The sequence below is a fragment of the Mesoplodon mirus genome, assembly GCF_964341445.2.
Source record: "Mesoplodon mirus genome assembly, chromosome: 7".
In the NCBI taxonomy this organism is placed as follows: Eukaryota; Metazoa; Chordata; class Mammalia; order Artiodactyla; family Ziphiidae; genus Mesoplodon; species Mesoplodon mirus.
In genome coordinates, this window is record NC_138983.1 from 5,667,578 (window position 1) to 5,687,749 (window position 20,172).

The 20,172-nt window shown below is 61.5% G+C and overlaps 2 protein-coding genes across 5 annotated transcripts; both read right to left on the reverse strand.

The window, feature by feature from the left end:
* Nucleotides 1-468: 468 nt before the first annotated feature.
* Nucleotides 469-5,654, reverse strand: CARNS1 (carnosine synthase 1). Its single transcript, XM_082628778.1, has 6 exons — nucleotides 5,167-5,654; nucleotides 4,761-4,935; nucleotides 4,590-4,675; nucleotides 3,657-3,888; nucleotides 3,282-3,562; nucleotides 469-2,635 (listed from the first exon to the last, which is right to left on the reverse strand). The coding sequence occupies exons 1-6, from the start codon at nucleotides 5,647-5,649 to the stop codon at nucleotides 1,409-1,411; spliced, it is 2,484 nt and encodes an 827-aa protein (XP_082484904.1). The 5' UTR covers nucleotides 5,650-5,654; the 3' UTR covers nucleotides 469-1,408.
* Nucleotides 5,655-13,895: 8,241 nt separating this feature from the next.
* On the reverse strand, nucleotides 13,896-20,080 carry TBC1D10C (TBC1 domain family member 10C). 4 transcript variants are annotated; one of them, XM_082629718.1, is made up of 9 exons: nucleotides 19,909-20,080; nucleotides 19,077-19,176; nucleotides 18,744-18,851; nucleotides 18,550-18,656; nucleotides 18,232-18,346; nucleotides 17,473-17,538; nucleotides 17,158-17,347; nucleotides 15,261-15,415; nucleotides 13,896-14,963 (listed from the first exon to the last, which is right to left on the reverse strand). In XM_082629718.1, the coding sequence occupies exons 1-9, from the start codon at nucleotides 20,055-20,057 to the stop codon at nucleotides 14,616-14,618; spliced, it is 1,338 nt and encodes a 445-aa protein (XP_082485844.1). In that variant the 5' UTR covers nucleotides 20,058-20,080; the 3' UTR covers nucleotides 13,896-14,615. The 4 variants fall into 4 exon arrangements, with proteins under 4 accessions (XP_082485844.1, XP_082485842.1, XP_082485841.1 ...); XM_082629716.1 differs by having other exon boundaries at nucleotides 17,473-17,683; nucleotides 18,232-18,342; nucleotides 19,909-20,069; XM_082629715.1 differs by having other exon boundaries at nucleotides 17,473-17,683; nucleotides 18,503-18,656; nucleotides 19,909-20,069.
* Nucleotides 20,081-20,172: the final 92 nt, after the last annotated feature.

The following is a 20,172-nucleotide window of genomic DNA, read 5'->3' on the forward strand; positions in this document are numbered from 1 at the left end:
GGGACTCTGAGAGTGTGAACTGGGCCAGACCAGGCCTTGGATGAGTTCTGATTTTTGGAAGCTGTCTGGGTGTGCATTCCAGTTGGACAGGGGAGGCTAGATATGAGCTCAAATGGACAGAATTCAGGGTCTCCAGGCTGGAGGAGGGTTATCTGGTTGGGTGTGGCCCTCGTTGTAATTCCACCCTCGGGTTTGGGTCCTGGTGGAGGTGCCCCCGGCAGGCCCCTCTCCAAAGGTCAACCCAGAGGCCTGGTCAGTGTGGCGGTTTATTCTTAGCTCTAGACGCTATGGATATCCCCTAACTACCTCTCCCTCGCCCTTCCCCGTCCCCTGTCTACCTGGGCTTGAGAAGTGTTGGCCAAGTCGCAAGAACCTATCCCAGACTCTGGACGTTTCACTAGTCCATAAGACTTTATTTGGAGAGGAACGCTTATGGAGCTGCCCACAGCTCCTGTGCAGCACAGAGGCAGAGTTCTTAAAGCAGCCTCCCCTGAATGAGGAAGGGAGTGTAGAGTCTCCTCTGCCAACGCAAGTGAGGTGTGCCTGAGGCCAAAGCACCAAAGCTTGGTGGATAAGGTGCATAGTGCACAGGAGGGGTGTTCACATGTCTCAGGGCCACATACAGGAGGTGAGTGGGGCCTGGAAGCTGAGTGGGCAGGTACAACTTAGTAAAAGCAGAAACCTGGACCTTGCATCTTGTCCCTCGACTCTTCATCCACTGTGGTATGACATCGAGGCAGTGGCCTTTCCTCTCTGAGCCTGTTTCCTTTTCTGTAGAATGGGGCAATAGTGTCTGCCTGGAGGGGAGATGGTTACTGCTGACCCCAGCTCACCTGCTTCTACTGCTCAGGCCAAATGAGGCAGGTGGGGCGCTGCCAAACATTGTCAGCAGGCTCCAGAACTATCTAGAATATGTTAAATGAGGGGGTGAGAGTAGGAGGACGAGGGATTTAGTCTCAGGTTTTCTTGGGATTTGTCCAAAGCCGGAGGCCAGGTTCTCTCCTGTAGGCAGCAGGAAGAGACAGACGTGGAGGGGTGGGAAGGATGGGCTGGGTTTGGGCCCACTCGAACTAACCTGGGGGCAGGGTGTGTGTGTGTGTGTGTGTGTGTGTGTGTGCAACTTCTGTTGCTTCTCCATGACTAGAGTCTTGGGAAGCTATGGGCTGGACTGGGGCCTTCGGGAGGGCAAGCAGCCCACCAGCTACTTCTTTTGTGGCCCCTCAAGTCCAGGAAGCCGTGGTGTCAAAATAGCCCTGCCGCTCTGGAACAGACCTGGGGCCTTGGAGAGGACCAGACCTCTCCAACGGTTGGGGCAGGGCCATGGGAAGAGAAGCAGGGAGAGCACCAGGGAGCAGAGGGCACCACCGCGTCCCCTCCAGCACTTTGCCCCCGCCCTCTGGCCCCAGCACTATTTGAAGTGGGACAAGAAGTAGGCAACGGGGTAGTGGGGCCCATCGATGCCCAGGCCCTGGCAGAGGCCCAACAGGCGGAGACGGGCCTCGGCCGGGCTGGACCCAGCACAGGCCACACTGCAGTAGGGCTCCTCGTATTCTCCAGGCACCAGGGTGTCCTCCAGCAGATTGAGACGCAGCAGGCCCTGGTCGTGAAGAGCCTGCAGGGTCTCGCGGCTGGCGGTGGAACTCAGCGCCTGCAGGTGCTGGGACACCAGGCACATGACACCCACCAGGTGGCCACGGGCGCGTGGGTGGGCAGGCAAGGCAGGCCGCAGGCCACAGGCCACCATAGTAGCGGCGAGCAGCAGGTCCACACCATAAAGCTCCAGGATCCAGTCTCGCAGGTAGAAGCCACCCATGCGGGGGTTGATCTCGATGAGCCGCGGACCAGCCCTAGTCAGCTTGAGCTCCACGTTGAAGACCCCATCCAGCAGCCCGCAGCCCAGGCAACAGCGGAAGGCTGCCTGTACCAGCTGCGCCTCCTGCTCCGGTGCCAGCCCAGTGGGCATGCAGGCCGCTGTCTCAGTGAAGCCAGGCAGCCGTGTGGGGCCATTGTCGGAGACGAAGGCAGCCAGCAGTCTCCCCCCAAACAACACCAGATCCACGTCGTGTTCGGTGCCCTCGATGAACTCCATCAGCAGCATGGCATTGCCCCAGCCCAGCCCGATGCCGGGGTAGTCGGCCTCGTCCTGCAGGTCTCGGGCGATCCGGGAAAAGTGCTCATGGCACTGCGATGCGTTCTCCACCAGCCGTACACCCACTGCGCCCGCCCCAAACTCCAGCTTCATGACGCCTGGCAGGGGCACCTGGCGGACAGCGCTGTCCACGTCGGCCTCGCTCTCCAGTGGGCAGCAGGGCACAGCATAGAGGGAGGGTGCGGGCCAGGGCGGGCCACGGCGGTACAGCAGGTGCAGCTGGGTGCGGCTCTTCTGCTTAGCCACGTGCATGGCGGCTGGCGGGTTGCAGGGCAGACCCAGCTTCTGGCAGAGCAAGGCCGTGAGCACCAGGCAGTCATCCCAGTAGGAAAAGCAGCCGTCTAGCTGCAGGCCGCGTGCCCGCAGCAGCTCCAGCAGCTCCCGTGCGTTCTCCTCATCGTTCTGGTGGTCTGTTATATTGAAGTGGATGAAGGTCTGCACCAGCTGGGACGCAAAGTGGTTGGGGTCCGACTCCACCAGGTGCAGCTGCAGAAACCACAGGGCGGCAACACACGGAGATCAGCTTGTGCTGGGCGCTGGGCAATAGGATGGGGCCTAGAACATGGTCCTGGCTCTCAGGGGAGACAGCTTCACCAGTGCCACACGCTCAAAACATAGTTGCTGATGACTAAGTAGAAGGTACAGAGGTGGGACACCTAATCCAGCCAAGAGGGTAGGGAAGGCAACCTAGAGGAGGCAGTGCTTAAGCTGGGAGCTCAGTAAGGTTTAGCCAGGGGAAAGGTGGCTGCAGGAGGAGGGGGTGTCATCTAGATGGGAGGGGTGGCAGAGAGGGCTGGTGGACTCTTTCCCACTGGCAGGATCAGTCTGGCCAGGGTTTGTAGGGAAACCACCAGGGTTAGGGCTTGGGACTGCTGGTCTGGTGTCCCTAGTGGCCTTTTACTCCTAGCAGGGACAAAGTTCAGCTAGGGGCGGGGAAAAGTTGAGACTCCTAACCCGGACGGGGCGACAGGCCCCACCCCTATGCTTGGGCTCCAGGCCCCCGGCCAGATCGCCGCGCTCAGACCCCGCCCCAAGGCCAACCCCGCCCCTGGCCCCGCTCCGGGCCCTGCCTCCACCACTCAGGCAGGAACTTTGAGCCCCGCCCCGCCCCACCCCGCCCCACCCCGCCCACCTTGATCCCGTAGTCGCGCGCCGCCTCCCACACGAACTTCTTGCTGAAACCGCCCGCGCCGAGCAGCAGCAGCTGTTTTCCCTCCATGAGGTAGCGCGCCGAGCGCCGCAGCATCGTCTCCACCAGCGGCGCGGCCGCCGCCTCCTCGTCCGCCAGCCCCGAGCGCGGCGCGGCCCACAGCCCTTCGAGCGCGCCGCACGCCTCCAGACACAGGCCTCCGTTCAGCTCCAGGGCCACGGGGGTCAGCGCGCGGCCGGCCACCGTCAGGGCGAAGTCCACCCCTGGGCCGGGCACGGGGCGCGGGCTCAGTGCGGGCCGCCTTCGGGCCTCGGGCCCCCCCTCCTCCCGTCCCCGTCCCGGGCGGCCCGCACTCACCGAGGAAGTCAGTGCGGACCTGGCGCCCGCCGCGCTGCTCAGCGCTCAGGCCGGCCTCCAGGGTCAGCACGGCGGCTAGCGCGGCCTCGGCCGCCGCCTTGACGCGCTGCCGCACGACTGCCACCTGCGAGGCCTCACCCAGGCCGCACTGGGCCAGCGCCGCCTCCAGCGTCCGTGGCAAGGAGCTCTGATGCCGCAGAGGCTGGTCCCCACGGCCCACGCTGCACACCACCTGGGCAAGGTGCGGCTCAGGGGGCTGGTCCAGGAGGAGTCCGCCCGGGACTATCCCCGGCCCCAGCACACCTTCCGCTATGTCACGATCCAGGCCACACCCCTAACTGGACATTCAAGTCCTGTCCTCCAATGTGACTTACACTGCACAAACCACCTTCCCTGCCACTGCTCATCTGGTCCCCCTGGGGGACCAGGCCCAGCTGGGGTCTCTGCTCCCTAAGGGCTCTAAGCATGCTTGTTCCTAGTCCCTACAGCCCTGGGAGCCTGTTTCACCCTGGTGGGCTTAGCCCTAGAGCTCCCTGAGGGCAAGGTTGAGTCTCTCCCTCTCAGCTTGGCCAAGAGCTGTGTACCTAGGAGGGTCCCTAAGCCTCCCTCCTAAAGGGCTCCAGGTCCGGAGGTTTGTCAGGGACCCTGGGTCAGCCTCTTCTGTGGGGAAGAGCTCTCTGGGAAGAGGTTTCAGCCCTGGGCCCTGGTACCCAGCATGGGGTACCAGGTAGGGCTCCGGATGTGGGAGGAGCACAGGAGCACAGGTTGGAGAAGAGGGAAAGTGTCCGACGGAGTCCTCCCAGAGGCAACCAAAATCCTCCGCCCCCGCACCCCAAGATTTTGTCCTCTCTCTGCCAGGGGCCCTCATCAACTCAGTGGAACTGGGCTGGGGTGTGGCAGCAGGGGCATGACCTGAACCTGAGCCATGCTCACCTTGCTTAGCAGGGGCTTGTCACCCTGTGTCCGACAGACCACAGCACAGATACGCAGAGCCAGCTCAGGGCCAGGCGGGGGGCTGCCTGGGGGAGGACGGTGAGGCCTGAGCACAGAGCAGCCAGGAGGCCGAGCCGAGTTCCACCTCTGGCTGGCACAGGTGGCTCTCACCTGGGAGGGGCAGCCGGGCAGGTGGGCATACAGCCTCCACAAGGACACTCTCCTCCTCCTCCAGTTTCTCCAGCAGTGCCAACACTGTGTCCACCACTGGGCCCAGCTCAGCTCGGGGATACAGACGCATCACCTGCCGCCCCCTCCAGCGCCAGCCACTGAGCTTCACGGCTACCTGCAACAGGCAGGGAAAGGGGGCCTCCTCACCACCCCACGTACCTGCAGGGTGGGGCGCTCATACCACAGGAGCTAATGAGTAAACTGAGGTAAGAAGGCAGGGGATTACCACAGAGATGGGGCAGTGGTAGGGCTCAAAGTTGGGGACTGCTTCCCAGCAGGACCCGGTAACCCTCCACGGGTCCCCTCCTGCTGGCCTCTGCACAACCTCGGGGGCAGAGCCTGTTACCTGCAGGGCATCACCCAGGGCCTCAGAGTGCAGAAAAGCCCCTACTTCCTCCTTCACCAGTGTCTCCTGGCCCTCTTTGCCATTCAGCTCCACCAGCCGTAGTCTCGGGCTGGCATCCCCTCCCCTCAGCAGTGCCGGCGGCTTGTAGGTGAAAGCCAGGGTAGCTGGTACAGCCACGTCACCCTGCCGAGCTAGCAATCGCCTCGTCAGCAGCCGGTCCTCCAGCAGCTGGGCCAGCTCGGCTGAGGCTCCTGTGGGGCAGGTCAGGTCGCGAGCGAGCTCAGCTGCCTCTCGACCCCGGCCAGGCCCCAGCCCCAGGCCCGCCAGGAAGTAGGTGGCGCGGCGAGGGGGGACAAAATCGTCCAGGAATGTCAGGCCCCCCGGGTGGAAGCTCACGGCCTTGGAGACAAGCAGGGCTGCCTCGCCCGGCTGCCCTGGCGCTGGCACCTTTGTCAGCCAAGCAGGGGACAGGCAAAGGAGCATGTTTCCTGTGGGCAGAGGGAGGAGGGTTGCTGGCCAGGGAAGGCTTAATGCCCCCACGCCCTCCACCTCCAACCTGGGCCCCTGGGTAGTCGGGGGCAGCTGCTCCCAGAACCACCCCCACTCGGAGTAGGGCAGCTGGCCCGGTGGAATGCAGGCAGTTGCCAGGGTTAGCGGGTATTTTGGGATGTGGCCGGGCCAGGGCAGGGCTGCCCTTTCTGTAGGAGGGGGTGGGGGAACTTGGGCACACACTCACCCGGGCTCTGGACCCCACCCTCCAGCAGCAGAGACAGAAAGGTGCTGGGGGATCCCAGAACGCACAAGGTCACCTCCGCCCCAGGACAGCCTTGAGGAAGAGAACATTGCCAAGCTCACCAGGGGCTCCCCTTGCTCTCTTTCCGCCCACCTTTCCCCACCCCCATAGCCCTGTCCTCACCCTTGGACCCCCAGGCCCTTCCTGGGTATCAGACGAGAAAAGTAAAGGGGACAGAGGAAGCTGGAGAGCAAAGGGGAAGCTGCCTGCCCACCTTGCCCTCTGAGGCTAGCTCCCTTCCCTCTGCAGCTGGCCCAGAAGGCACTGGAGGCTGGGTGACTGGAGACGTGGGTTCTAGCCTGAGCTCTGCCACTGACTTTCTGTGTGACCCTTGGTCCCTGTGTGGTGGGGGGAGGAGTCTCTGCACCTCAGTTTCCCAGTCTGTACAATGGGGCCCAGTCTGTGACGTTCACGCACTCTAGCTGTAAGCCCTCTGTCCACACAAAATCTTTTGTGGCTGCCTGATACATAAAACAGATAAAGCAGAGGAGGAGTCCTGGGTCCCAGCTGCTAGCTGCCTCCACAGCAGCTCCCAAGACACTTCTGTAGAAGCTTTGGCTCCACAGAACATGGATTGCAAATCCCAGGGCTGGATTTTCTGGGGGTGGGAGGGAAGCCTTGATCTCTGACTTTACTGGTGCCAGATGCCCTTTGAAATGCCTGTCTTCCGGAGGTTGACTGGCCTTGTCTCCCTGGCTTCAGACCAAGCCAGAGCCTAGGGGAAGGGGCCGACCTTGACAGAGATGGGAAGCAGGCTGGGCTGAGGGTGCCTCCCTCCTCCTAGGGGTGCCCTCTCCCCCCAGGGGTGCCCCCCTCCATGGAGCCCTCGGGCACCTGTGCGGGGCACCTGGCTGCGGTCTTGGGTCTCCGGAAGGCCAGCTTGCTGCAGACAGCTCTGTAGGAGACTGTAGTAGTAGACGGTCCAGGCCCGGGCCTCCGCCCCCTCGGGGGAGCCCTTGCAGTCCAGGGCCACGTCATGGCGCCAGGAACCATGGAAGCAGCCTGGGGGTGGCAGGCCAGAGCCCCCACCCCATGGGCCCTCCTCTTCTTCCAGGTCCTTGGAGCCCAGTGGGGAGTCACACTCAGGACCCAGCGGATCCAGGGACAGCTGGGGGAGGCAGAAGTGGTGGGTCTTGGGCAGGGTGGGCAAGGGGCATATTAAGTCACCCAAGGGTATAAGTCCCCCACTCTCCTAACCTTGGGCAGACACTGTCCTAGCAACAAAAGAGGACGGGTTGGGTTGGAGGACGAAGGCCTGTCACCAGGAACATGTAAGTGGGAGTGCTTTGTAAACTGTATGTGCGGTGCCCCAGCGGGTGGGCGCAGAAAGCAATGCGCTGCTGGCTGGACCACTGCCCCCTCATCCCACGCCCAGGTCTGCCCCAGCTTGGTTCAGAGGGGCAGAGGTATTTTGCCGGTTTTGTTTATCGAGGCAGCCCTGGGACCTAAAACAGCCCCTGGCACACTGTAGCTGCTCAAAGTTTGATGACTGAAGAATAAGTGAACGAATGAACCAAGCAGTCACTCTTGGGCTGCTCTCTTCTCTCTGGCCTCAGTGACCCGTGTACCATCGTGGAGTTCTGCTGAGACCTAAATATGTGGGTGAAGCTGGTCCACGGTCATCTCCAAGTAGGCTGGAGAATCTACCATACGCCCAGTCCTGGGCCAGGCATTAGTAAGGAAGAAGCTGGTGCCCTTCTTTTCAGATGTTCTGAGTCATGGAAATGCTCACTTTAGATGAAATCTTACACCCTGCCCCTCTCTGAGGCTGGCTGACTCCCAAATGAGGCTGCTCAGAATCTCACTGTGAACACACGTGCAGACACAGGTGTGGGCCTGTCCTCCGGGAGACAGGCTGGGCCTCCTTGGACAAGTCGTGAGGTTTCTTTGGGACTTGTGGGTGCCTGGTGCCTGCCCTGTCCCCCCCCCCCCGGGGTGCTGATGAAGCTTGGACCTAGAGAATCACCGTGGTCATTGCGAGACAGCAAACTGCAGGCAGCCGGGAGGGCAGAGTTCTGGGCCTCAGACCTGGCCTGGAATCCCGGTTCGCCGGTGCCAAATTCTGAGGTTTGGTGCCCTTTCTTAGGAGCTGAGTCCCCTAAGAGCCCAGAATGGGTTCACTGCTATGTTCCCAAACTTAGAATGGGGCAGGGCGCATGGTAATAATAAGTTGCAGGTTGAATGAATGCCAAAGGGGACCAAGAGTGCCCGCCTCCCAGAGCTGATGGGGGAGAGAGGCAGTGCCTGGCACACGGCAGCTGCTTGTCCCATGGCACACAGAGTGGGCGGTCAAGGGGTGTGTGCGCAGCTGGTCACGGGTCTGTCCGCACAGGCAGCCCCAGAGCTAGGCTTTTACGTGCCCGATGCCGCCCTCCGGGCCCTCCCTCTGATTAGGGTCTTGGGCTTTGGTGGGGAGGGACCAGAGGAGACTCACCATCTCACAGGTGGAGAGGCTGAGACACTGATGGAAGAGACTGACAGAGAGAGACAGAGGAGGGAGTCAGGGCGGCCGGATCTCTAGCGCAGAGCCCAGCCCCTAAGACTCTGGGGCAGAGAGGTGGCCGCGACCGCGCCGCTCTCCTGTCCCAGCCAGGAGGTGTCCAAGGCTGCCCCACCCCCACCCCAAGGAAGCAGAGGGATTTCTGACGCCCGGACCCCATGGGGCCCGCACCCCGAGCTCACACATCCCAAGCTGCGCGGGGCAGGGCCCGGGGGTCCTGGCTCTCAGCCCTTCCAGCGGGGGGCGCGCCGGGTCCCCGCGCGTGTATGCGCGCGCTTCTGGGAGGGGTGAGCAGGCGGTGTCGCGGGTCCCGCTGAGGGGCGCGGACGCTCAAGGTCCCGTCCCCGCGGCCCCTGCCCCGCAGCCCCCTCCCTGGCTCTCCCCGGGACGCGGGCAGCAGCCGGGGTACCTGGCGGGCGGCAGCGGCTCGGCGGGGCTCTGACGGGCTCGGCGGGCGGCGCGGACCCGGCGTGACTCGGCGGCGGCGGCACAGCGCCCGGCCGAGGCGGCGCCGCTTTATATAGAAGCGCCCGGGGCATGCCCAGTGCCAGGCGGGGCGGCGCGGGGCGAAGTGGCCCGGCCCCACCGTCCTCCAGCCGGGGGACCCGGCAAAACCTCTGCCACCCATCCTGAACCTGGGGTCCTGGGGTGGGCGGGCCCGACCCTGCCAGAGGCAAGGCGCCGGGGTGCCAGGGGGAGACAAACAGAGGGACAGGCAGAGGGACAGACAGGAGACACAGTAAGTCGAACAGAGGGCCAGGTTCTAACGGGTAGCGATCGTCAGAGAGGGTCACAGACTTAGGGGCCGCGGTAAAGAAAAGACAGAGGACAGAGGGGGATAAATAGAGAGAGACCCATAATGGAAGAGAGAGGGAAAGAGGGTAGAGGGGGAGGGGAAAGCTGGAGCCGGCAGAGACTGGTACCAGGGCTCGCCCTCAGGGCTGGGGTGGCCAGGAGAGCGGCTGGAGCACACAGTCTGGAGCCCTGACCTTGGATGGAGTCCTGAGCTCCCCAGCACCCTGGGCCGCAGCTGTCTGCCAAGGAGCACTGTGCTGTATGGCAGCAAGCACTCCCAGAAAGACCTTCTTGAACAGGGGTCCCTGTATATCTGCGGGGTCCCCTCCTCATCTCTCCCAGACCATCCAGAGTAATGACCACTAGGTAAGACGCCCCCCACAAGGGCAGTCCCAGTTCCCTGGGATACTCTCTGCCCTGCTGGGGGCCAAGAGGGAAGAGGGTGGCCAGGCTGGGAGTTCCAGTGGGTCTGAGCACAGCAAAGGAAGGGGCTTGTCTACACGATCTGCCCTGCCCATCAACACCCAGGTCAGCTGGACATCCATAGTTATACCCACAATCTCCCCAAAACGCACATCCTTACCCCCAGGTGCACCCATCCAAACACCCACAAAAGCACACCTCAAGAGACCTGGATCACAGCCACATATTCACCCCCAAAAACACACCCAGAGATTCATACCCTCGCAAGTGTTGTCGCACTAGGTGGATTCCCATCCTAGATCCAGCTGTGGGGCCTGGGCACCTCCCCTTCCTGGTCTGACTGAACCTCCCTCTCCTCCTGACTTAAATAAATGGGTCTAGTTACCATCTCATAGGACTGCGGTGAAGATTATCACAGCATCCTGAGCCCAGCACACGTAGGCTATTGCTGCAATTCTCCCACCTCACCCCGCAAACTCAGACCCTCTCTCCAGGGACACCCCCGACTGTTCCCTAGAGCCTCCTGGGCTGGGGGAGGGTACTGACGGCCCCGCAGCACTTGTGGAGGCAAAGGTGGCTGCTTTGGCCCCTTTCTACAACCGTACACAGAGCAGCCTGTGAGAAACCACCTTGTCTACCCGTGGAGGGGCTCAGAGAGGAGAAGTGACGTGCCTGGGGCCCCCCAGCCCAGCCCACGTTCCCCACACAGCTTTCCAGGGCTGCTCTGGGCTCCCCAGCACCAGATGCACACTCCACTCCTCCCTGTGGCCAGCCCCGGCTCCTGGAATGAGGTGCGGCCACCCAAGAAGATCCATCCCCTTGCTGAGGAGGTAGCCTCAGCTCCAGGGAGATCCATGGGAGGGAGCAGGGTTGGGGCATGGATGTCACAGAGAGCATGAGATCTGACACTTAACAAATATTAAAACCCCAAATCCAACAGGGTAAATTTTAAAGATCTTATCGGCTTTATCCAGCGGTTCATGAATCGGGCAGCATCCCGTCTAGCAGACAGAAAGGAGCTACAAGAAGTTGTGTAAAATGCAAGACTTTTATAGGCAGAAGGGAGCAGACACGAAGTTATACTTAGGCAAAAAAAATGGGTTGGTTATTGCAAGATCACTTTCTTTTAGGCAACAGCAGGCATCTATCAGGCAGATGAACTTGCTAGTGCTGGTCAGGCAATACCTGATTGACTGGTTTAAGATACAATTTCCAGGAGAGCTGAAACTGTAATCAAGTTAGCTCCGTTTGGTGACATGGGCTTAGCATCAGCAACTCCACCTTGGGCCTGTTGTCTTGTTTTTTGCTTTTTTTTTTTAACTCTTTAAAAAATTTTTTACTTATTTATTTATGTTGGCTGCACTGCCTTAGTTGTGGCATGCGGGATGTTCAGTTGCGGCATGTGGGATCTTTAGTTGCAGCATGTGGATTCTTAGTTGCAGCATGCATTCGGAATCTATTTCCCCAGCCAGGGATTGAACCCAGGCCCCTGCATTGGGAGCGCAGAGTCTTACTGGACCTCCAGGGAAGTCCCTGCTGTCTTGTTTTTAACACAAGCAGTGTAGCATCTGTGGACTCAGTTTTCTCATCCTCAAATGGGGATTATAGTGCATATTTTAGCCCAGGCTTGGCTGGACAGGGGGCACCTGGCAGAAGGTAGCAGTGCCAGCAAACGTTTTTTGACTTGTCCCAGGCACTGTACAGAGGGCTTTATGTGCCATATCTCACTTAACCCTGTTGGGTAGCAGTTATGAGTCTCTGCCTTTTGCAGATGAGGCAATGGAGGCTCAGAGAGATGATGTGATTTGCCCAAGGTCACACGGCTGGTGAGCGGCAGGGCTGGGGTCTTTCCTCTGCCAGTGTGTGCATACATGCACACAGAGCAGTGTGCCCACTCCCAGACTGCCCTGGCTGGGCACCGGATGTGATGGCGTTTGCCTTGTGGATGCAGGGAGGAAAATCAGGGTTGGGCAACTGCAGCTCAGCCCAGGGCCCTGGGACTTGGGGCAAGCAGGCTGACAGGGAAGTCTTGCTCTGTTTGTGCCAGGAGAGCCTGGAGGTCACCTGAGGCTGAGCTGAGCCAGGTAGGCGTGGGGTGACGAGAGGCAATCCCTGGGTGACTGCCCAGCTTGACTGAACAATAACCGTCATAAAAATGAGACAGGTAGAGTGCTCTTGGGACTAGGGTGGGAGCTGTTATTATCCTATTATCTGTAGGAGGAGACTGAGGTTCAGAGAGAGTGAGAAGGCCTTTCCCATGCAGGGACTTTGCAGGGAGTCCAAGCCTGGCCTCCGGACAGTGTGGGGATGGGGGGACTTATGGGGTGGGTAGCAGTCGAGATGGAGACCATGGCCCCGCACACGGGGGTCCATTTGCCCTTCCACTTATTTGCTTGACCCCCACTCCTGTCCCCTGGGCTGACCCAGGCCGATGGACATCGCTGGGTGCCATCCCAGCTTTGGTCCCCACAGGCTGAGTACTCTCAGATGCGTGCCTTGCCTTCTCTGAGCCCCTTTCCAGGCAGGTTTGTAGGGAGCCGGGGCTGCTAGGTTCACTGAGTGTGGCCCTGCAGGTTGCTCACTGCACAAAGGTACCCTGCTGAGTGGTCACTTCCCTTCTGTCCTGCAAGGGATGCATGTACCTGGGGGAGGGGCATCTTTTCCCAACTAGTGCACAGGAGCCATAGGGGGCTAGCGCAGCCCTGTGGGAACAGCGTGTGTAAAAAAGCGTCCCGACAAGGAGGCAGCTGGTCCTCTTTTGGTCTGACCCCTTGGCTCAGGCTTCCCAGATGGATGGTTGATAACGGGACCTGCAGAAGGACTGCCCAGAAAATGCTTCCCTCAGTAGACAAGGCAGTGACTCAGCCCCAGCTAGAGAGGCCCCTGCTGGAGGCCACCTGCCCCAGGGTCTATATCCAGGGGGAACGACTACCACGTGGCCTCTCCTCCAGACTCAGCAGCCCTGGTGCCAAGGCTGCTGCTTTCCTGCTCCTCTACCTTCCCAGCAGAAGAGCTGAGCGTACGGAGGGCAGGGAGTGTAGGGCAAATCCCATAAACTCCCTGCAGGTTCCCCCACCTACCTGCTCCCATGGAGAGTCCAGGAGACACCTGCCCTAAGCCTAAGGCGTGGTCTAGCTGGCTCTGCCCCCCACTGTGATCCTGGGCTGGGCGCTCAGCCTGGCCATCTCACCCTTCTCTAAAGAAGCTCTCAGTGCCACCTGCAGAGAGAGGGTGTGGGGGTCTGAGAAAGGGTCCGTGAACTGCAGGGGACTGTGTCATTAGTAAGCTCCAAGTACGCTAGTGGGGTGGGGAGGGGGGAGGGGGGAGGGAGGGCTCAGGAAGCTCTAACTCACAGGAGCCCAGCCCCTGGCCCACACTCAGAACCCAGGCTGGGGCGAGACTGGGGCAGTGGGAGAGAGAGCAGCCCCAGGATGGCAGAGGGAGGTGGGTGTCAGGTTCATGGCTCTTGATGCGGGGGTAGCGGTGACCCTTGGGTCTGCCCTAGGCAGCAAAGCTTTGGCCCAGTTGCCTCTCCTCCTGAGCCTTAGTTTCCCCCCAGGTAAACTTCAGCTCTGGGTCTGGACCTCCGTGAGTCCCTCCTTCAGGGAGTGGGATGGTCTGCCCAGGACCCAGGGCCTGGCCAGTCACACAGTCAGCGCCACAAGAGTATATGTGGACGGAGCGTGTTCCTGCAGCCGCGGCCCCGTCACTAGATCTGAGGGCGCCAACACTCCAGCTCAGCCACTGAGAAGGATGGATCAAACACTCCACCACTGCGACTTCCCTGGCGGCCCAGTGGTTAAGACTCCGCGCTTCCACTGCAGGGGGCTCAGGTTGGATCCCTGGTCAAGGAACTAAGATGCACAACGCGGCCAAAAAACATCCCACTCCACCATTTAAGCGGGACTGCGGACACTTTCTCCGGGTACTCCCCCTCCCCCTCCCCCCTTCAAGGGAGGGCACCCAAGGAAGCAGGGAGGCAGGGCACCCGGAATGGGCCCTGCAGGGACAGAAGCCTACGTCAGAACCAGCCCCGTTGTCCTGGAGACGGCTCCTGTCCCAGGCACCTCAGGCACCCACGGGGGCAATTAGCGAGTGTGGGAGGGGCTTCCACGGTGGCAGTCCCCAGGGGGTGCGGCTGGGGCTTAGGCAGGGGGCAAGGGCTGGCAGGCCCCTTCTCCTTCGTCCAGGCACACTAGGCCTTTGTTCTCAGCTGGCTCTCTCTGAGGACAGGACCAGGACCATGGGTGGGGGGCGGACTTGGCTTAAGAGTGCCCACAGCCCTGGGGGGCATCCTGAACCAGCAGGGAGAGGGAGCAGAAGAGGGGACAGGGTCCCACTTCTGGGCCCAGCATCCACTTGGGGAGCCCTCTTCCCCCAGGTACAGAAGCCTTCCCTGACCCCAAGAGGCTGGGCGCTGCAGCCTACCATTGGCTCCTGTTGCTGGTGAAGACCTTCCAGCAGCCAATAGGCAGCCTCGGTGAGCTCTGAGGAGCCGGGACTGGGCTAGGAGGGGCGGGGCTGTGAGGGGAGTGAGGGCCGGAGGGGAAGGAGCCGCTGGTCCGGGGTTGAGGCTGGAAGGCGTTCCATCTGACTGCATACGGGCTTCTGCTCAGACTTTATTCCAGGCCTCCCCAGGAGCCTTGGGGTCCCCTAAGCCTAGCCTGTGCCCCTAACCTCACCCTCCTTCAGCGCCAGCTCGATGCTTGCAAGGGCCCAGGCACCAGGACAGCACCATGGGCGGATGATGGGCCTGGGTCCCCAGAACCTCACTCTCTCACCTTCCTTCATCCTCGACCCTGACACAGTCCACGGGAAAGAAGCTGAGGCATCCATCCCGGCTGTGAAGTGCGGTGCCTACTTTGAGGCTGGCATCCACCGTTCAGGCAATTGGGGTTGGGGGACCCTGAGTCTCTGGTACCCTCAGAAGTGGAACCTTCAGAATCGGGTGTCCAGGGAGGAGGTGGAGCCTCGATGGGACCTGGCGGGGCTCTCGATATGGGGGGCCCTGGACCGAGTCAGCAGCCCATGGAAAGTCTTGCCTCGGGTCTGGGGCTTGCGCCGCGGCGGCCTGGGCTCCTCCGGGGGCTGCACCACGATGCGGGGCACCTCGGGCCTGGTGGCTCCCCGGGTTCCTGCCAGCTGCTGGGCCTCAAAGATGGCTTGGGCCCCAGGCAGGCGGGCCTGCGGCCTCGGGGGTGGCCCAGATGCTGACGCGGGCAGCTGGGCCAGCTGGGCCTTGATCTCCCGCTGCAAGTCCTGTTCGGACAGGGCCACGCTGTGCACCTGTGGGGAGAAGTTGATACTGAATCTGCCTGGCCTGGGGGAGGGCAGGAAGCGATGAGGTCCCTGTGGGGCGGGCAGGACACAGCCGCAGGAAGTGGCTGAGGGCTGAGGGGCTGACAGACAGAGACTAAAGGAGCCGCAGAAAGCCACTTGAGGCCTGGGGTTTCCACATTCTCTGCTGCTCAGAGGACAAGAACTGAGCCCCGGTTCTTACTCTGACTTCCCCCTCTGGGACTCAGTTTCCGCAACTATGCAGGGGGGCTGGGCCATTGCAGAGGGCAGGCAAGGGGCACCCACCTGGGGCATGAAGACCTCCTCCTGCAGCTGGGTGGGCGGGATGGCTCGAAGGGCACCGAGCGTCTCCAGGAGCCCCGGGCAGGCCAGGCGCTGTTCAGTGGTGCCCAGTGCCAGGCGTACCAGTGTCAGCCCCACGCGGAACAGCACCTTCACACCTGCAGGCCGGGGGCTCACTCAGTTGCGGGGCCAGCCCTGGGCTTCCTCAGTCTGCACCTGAACCTGCCCTCAGCCAGACTCCTTCCACCCTCCTGCAGCTCTGCTGCCGGGACCCAATGACTGAGAGCACGGTGGCAATCTGAGAGCTCTGGCCAGCATGTCTCAGTGGCCACAGACACTTCTGGGCAGAGCAGCCTGCCAGGAGCCAGGGGCTACCGGACGCCTCAAGCCAAGCCTTCTCATTCCGGGCCTCAGCTCCTCGTCCCTCCAAGGAAGGGCTGGGTGGTGACATGAAGGCCTTTCCAGCTCAGACCTGTGACCTTCTGATTCTAGAAAGATTCTAGCCATAACTCCTCACCTCTAAGCCAAGAGCATAGGACACATGTGCACACAAACACGCACACACGCACACACACACATGGGTGTGACCTTGGGCCTGTTCCTGGAGCCTCAGAATTCCTTCCTGGTAGCCTCAGGTCTTCTGAGAACAGCAGTCAGGGGACCAGTGAGGTCTGGTGACAACTGTGACTTGTAAAGGGACAGCAGCGACTACTAACGGTGTCACCGTTATGAAAGGGAGCCTGAGGCAGAGGGCAAGGGTAGCTCAGCCACCCTGAGGGGGGCCCTGCTCTGCCCCACCCTCGAGGTCTGCGTCTGCAGGGGAGGCCATGTAGACGGCAACTTGGACACCCGTGGCCAGAGCTCTAAGCCAGCCTGAAGCCAACTGGGCATACAGCAGGTGCTCAATAGATGTACTGATTGATTTCTACCATTTTTTTGGTCCAACCACCCAGCTCTTGGCCTGGCACCTCTCCCACGTCCGCACCCCCAAGTCAGTCGTCTGTAGCCTGGCCTCTCCGCCTCCACACCGGCCCTGCAAGTTTGCCTCTTCCATAGAGCAGCCGCGAGCACCTTTAAACAGCACTCTCGGGCCTCCCTGGTGGCGCAGTGGTTGAGAGTCCGCCTGCCCATGCAGGGGACACGGGTTCGTGACCCGGTCCGGGAAGATCCCACGTGCCGCGGAGCGGCTGGGCCCGTGAGCCATGGCCGCTGAGCCTGCGCGTCCGGAGCCTGTGCTCCGCAACGGGAGAGGCCACAACAGTGAGAGGCCCGCATACCGCAAAAAGAAAAAAAAAAAAAAAAAAAAAATAGCACTCTCCTCCTGCCACCCCCCTATACTCTGGCACATCCTTTGTTTTATTTTCTTCACAGAACTTATGACAATCTATAAATATCTTGTTAATTTAGTACCGTCACCTCCCATCCCCACCTCCACCAGAATGTAGGTCTCACTTACTCAAGTGGCCCTGGCTTCCAGAGCAGCGCTGGCCTCCGAGAGCGCTCACCAAGGGCCCGTGGGGCTCCATCGGCCATGCCCCCACCGTGCCCACCCAGTCCCTGATCTCTGCAGCTCCTGCCCTATCTACCTTGGGGAAGCGCCCCCCGCCTCCAGCCCTCCCCCAAGCAGATGGTGCCCTCCCTGTGGGGGTCTCACTGCTGGGGGTGGGGGCTATCATTAATTACATTGGTGATCCGTGGCCAAGGGCTGGGCCGTTTCCTCAGAGCCACAGGGCGCTGTCACCCTCAGCACACCCCAGCACCCAGACCCCAGGCCAGGACTGGCAGTGGCAGTGGGCAGAGCAGAGCTGGCACCCTCATCCCCTCTGCACACCAGGCACCCGAGGCTCCCGGCCCCAGTTCCCACGCTTGCCCCCACCCACCTGGCCAGCCACCCACTCACCCTCGCTAAGGAAAGCGTCCCAGACACGCAGCACCGTGGGGAAGGGCAAGGAGCGGGCGAAGAGGCACAGGAACCACTCGGGCAGGTAGAGCAGGGGCCCGACGCCCACCTGCTGCAGGTGCTTGTGCACACGCGGGAGCAGCCGCCGCAGCAGGGCCGCGAACACCTCAGCGTCCAGCCGTACAGCCTCCTGTGGCCACGTCCATCAGGCAGCTCCACTCCCGGTCCCCAGGTCCCCACCCAGTCCCCAGGCCCCTCCCCACCCCCCGCCCAGCCCCTCCCCCTGTGCCCTCTGGCCCCATCCCAGCCTCTCACCATATGGGGCCCGTAGTAGCCAGGGAGGTAAACCTCGCAGATCTGTACCAGGCACCAGAAGGCCTCCTGGGGGCGGGCACAGGCCTTGAGTGCCCACCGCAGAGGAGACCACGGAGGGGACCGCAGGGCAGGGGAAAAAACGGGCGCAGGGGAGGGTCTGGACACCATCTGGGGTGACTCTGGAGCCAGGAGCCTGGACTCAGTGCTGGGGCTGGTGGGGAGGGGCAGGTCTTACCAAAATGCTTCCCGTTGCCCAGATAGAGGCCTACCAAGGGGCATAGGGAGTTGGAAGTCACAGGGCTCAGGGTGTTGAATTTGAGGGTCACAGAGTAGGGGCTCACTGGTCAAGGCTAGGGAGGGTCCCAAAGTTCAAGTCTTGGGTTCTTGGGGTCACTGGGGTCAGGGATCATGGTCACAGGGTTCGAATCAGAAGTCATGAGGTCAAGGTAATAACATCCAGACTCCTAGATCATTGGGGCAAATGTCAGGGCTCAGGGTTCCATGTTCCTGCAGTCAAGGTCGTTGGGTTTGAAGGTCGCTGAGGTTGGTGGTCATGAGGCCCTGGGTCACTCACTAGGACAGGTTTGGGAAGAAGTCAAGGATCCCAGGTCCCTGAGGCCAGAGTTCCTGGAGATGGAGGGGTCATGGGTCCAGGGCACAGGATTGCTAAGTCCCTAGGTCACCAGCGTTGGGGGTCATGGATCACTGGGGTTAGGGGGTCAGGGTCTTGGGTCCCGTAGCAGGGTTGAGGGCACTCACCTCTGGGGGCAGATACATGAGCAGCACGGCAGCCACAGGGCCCTGGGCCTGGCAGTAGCCCTGTTCCGGCCGATATAGGGTGTAGGCCTTGAGTACCTGGAGGAGCCCCTGCTGCCTGTGCCAGAAGACCCCATTAGGGGCCAGTCCTCTGGGCATCCCTTCCCCACCCTCTGGCGGCCCTTGCCCAGGCCTCAGCCCCCCAAGGGCCTTGCTGGGTCCTCTGAGATGCAAAGATATAAAGCTGGGGCTGGGGGGGACTAGGCCAAAGCACCTGGGGGTTGTGGGGCTGGGGGTCCCTGGGCATCACTGGCCTCGTACCCGTGACCCTGGGGTGACACAAACATCTCATGCAGAGGGAACTGGCGGTGCAGGTCCCTGCCGATGGTCTCCACCCACTGTGGGTCCCCAGGGGCCTCAGCCAATTCCTATGGGTGGACAAAAAGGTGGATGTGAAGGCCCAGAGTGGTGAAGGGCCAAGGGAAGGGAGGTGGGACCCCTGCCATTTCCCTCACCTGATAAGTGTCACGGCTGTTCTGCTGACACACATGGGCCCCGCACAACAGGGGCCAGCACCGGGCCCGCAGGGCCGAGGGGATGCCTTTCCGGCACTGCATCTTTATCTGTGGGTGAGGCCAAGGGACCCCGTTAGGCCAGCCAAGCCAGCTTCCCCTGCTCCTGTCAGCAGGCCCCAAGCACAACCTGTCATCAGGCAAGAGCCACCTTGGGTAGCAGGGAGAAAAGGCAGGAGGTACTGGGACACGGGAGGGGTGAATTTTGCCAGGGCATGGGCCGAGGCAAAGGGCGCTGAGCCACAGAGGCCTGGGTGGGACCACTCTCCCCCTCACCTTCTTGTACCGCCGAGACATGGTTTTCTCCCAGTGTGAGGTCATCTCCACCCACTTCATCTCCCGCTGGCGGATAAGGTCTGCAGGAGGGTGACCTGGCCTGGGGACACATGGCACAGGTGTCCAGGCGCTGGGCAGCTGTTACCCAGAGCCGACATCTGCCACCCTTCATGCTACCTGGGTGAGCCTAACTCCTGGCCCTGGAGATCTCTGGGGTGGGGTGGGGACCTGTCACCTAGGAGTTGCCAGTGGTTGTCATGGGGACAGGAAAGGATGTGGCTCCGATGTGGGTGGAAGCAGGAGAGACTGAAGGGGGTGTGTAGGTGTGTGTTGAGGGAGGGGCTTGTTGATTGTCCCCGAGGATAGGGACACAGACAAGTCATCAGGGAAGTTCGGTAGACAGAGTCCTGGACTAGAAGCCAGGAGTTGTGAGTTTGATTCTCTCTCTGATCTGCTGTGTGACCCTCCTATCTGTTTCTGGACTTGTCTTCCTGTCTGTACATTGGGAATGCAGAGGCTTGATGGGGGAAGAAGTGTGGGTTCTGTGATCTGGATCTGGGATTCCCGGGCCAGATTAGAAGGGGAAGAATGTTGGGTCCCAGAGGTGGGTGGAAACCCTCAGAGACTGGGAGTAAAAGAGACATGCAGGGACCACCCCCCGCAGCCCTGCTAACCTTAGGATTCCATCTGGAACCCGAGAGGGGATGATACTGGCTGAGTCCCCAGACCCGCCCAGGACCCTCGAGGTTGGACCTCACTCTAGAATTCAGCCCTCAGATCCCACCCTTATTCCCAGCACCCCACCGCCCCACCCCATCCCTTCCCTACTTACCCTGGCTCTGCTGAGCTGCCCCCAATGAAGCCATAGCGGTCAGCCTGGCGATATGGGCCGGGCCCACTCAGCTCTGAGTCAGACCCCAAAGAGCTGGAGTCATCCTGCTCACCAGGCTGCACCAGGTCCTCCCCCAGGGCCTGGGCCATGGTGCTGCAGACCCCTGATGCCACAGGCTGCAAGATGTGGGGAAAGCCAATGTGAGAGGCGGCTCCTAGCCAGTCTGGGGCCTGGGCTCCTATCCAGCCAGGCCCCAGCCCCAGG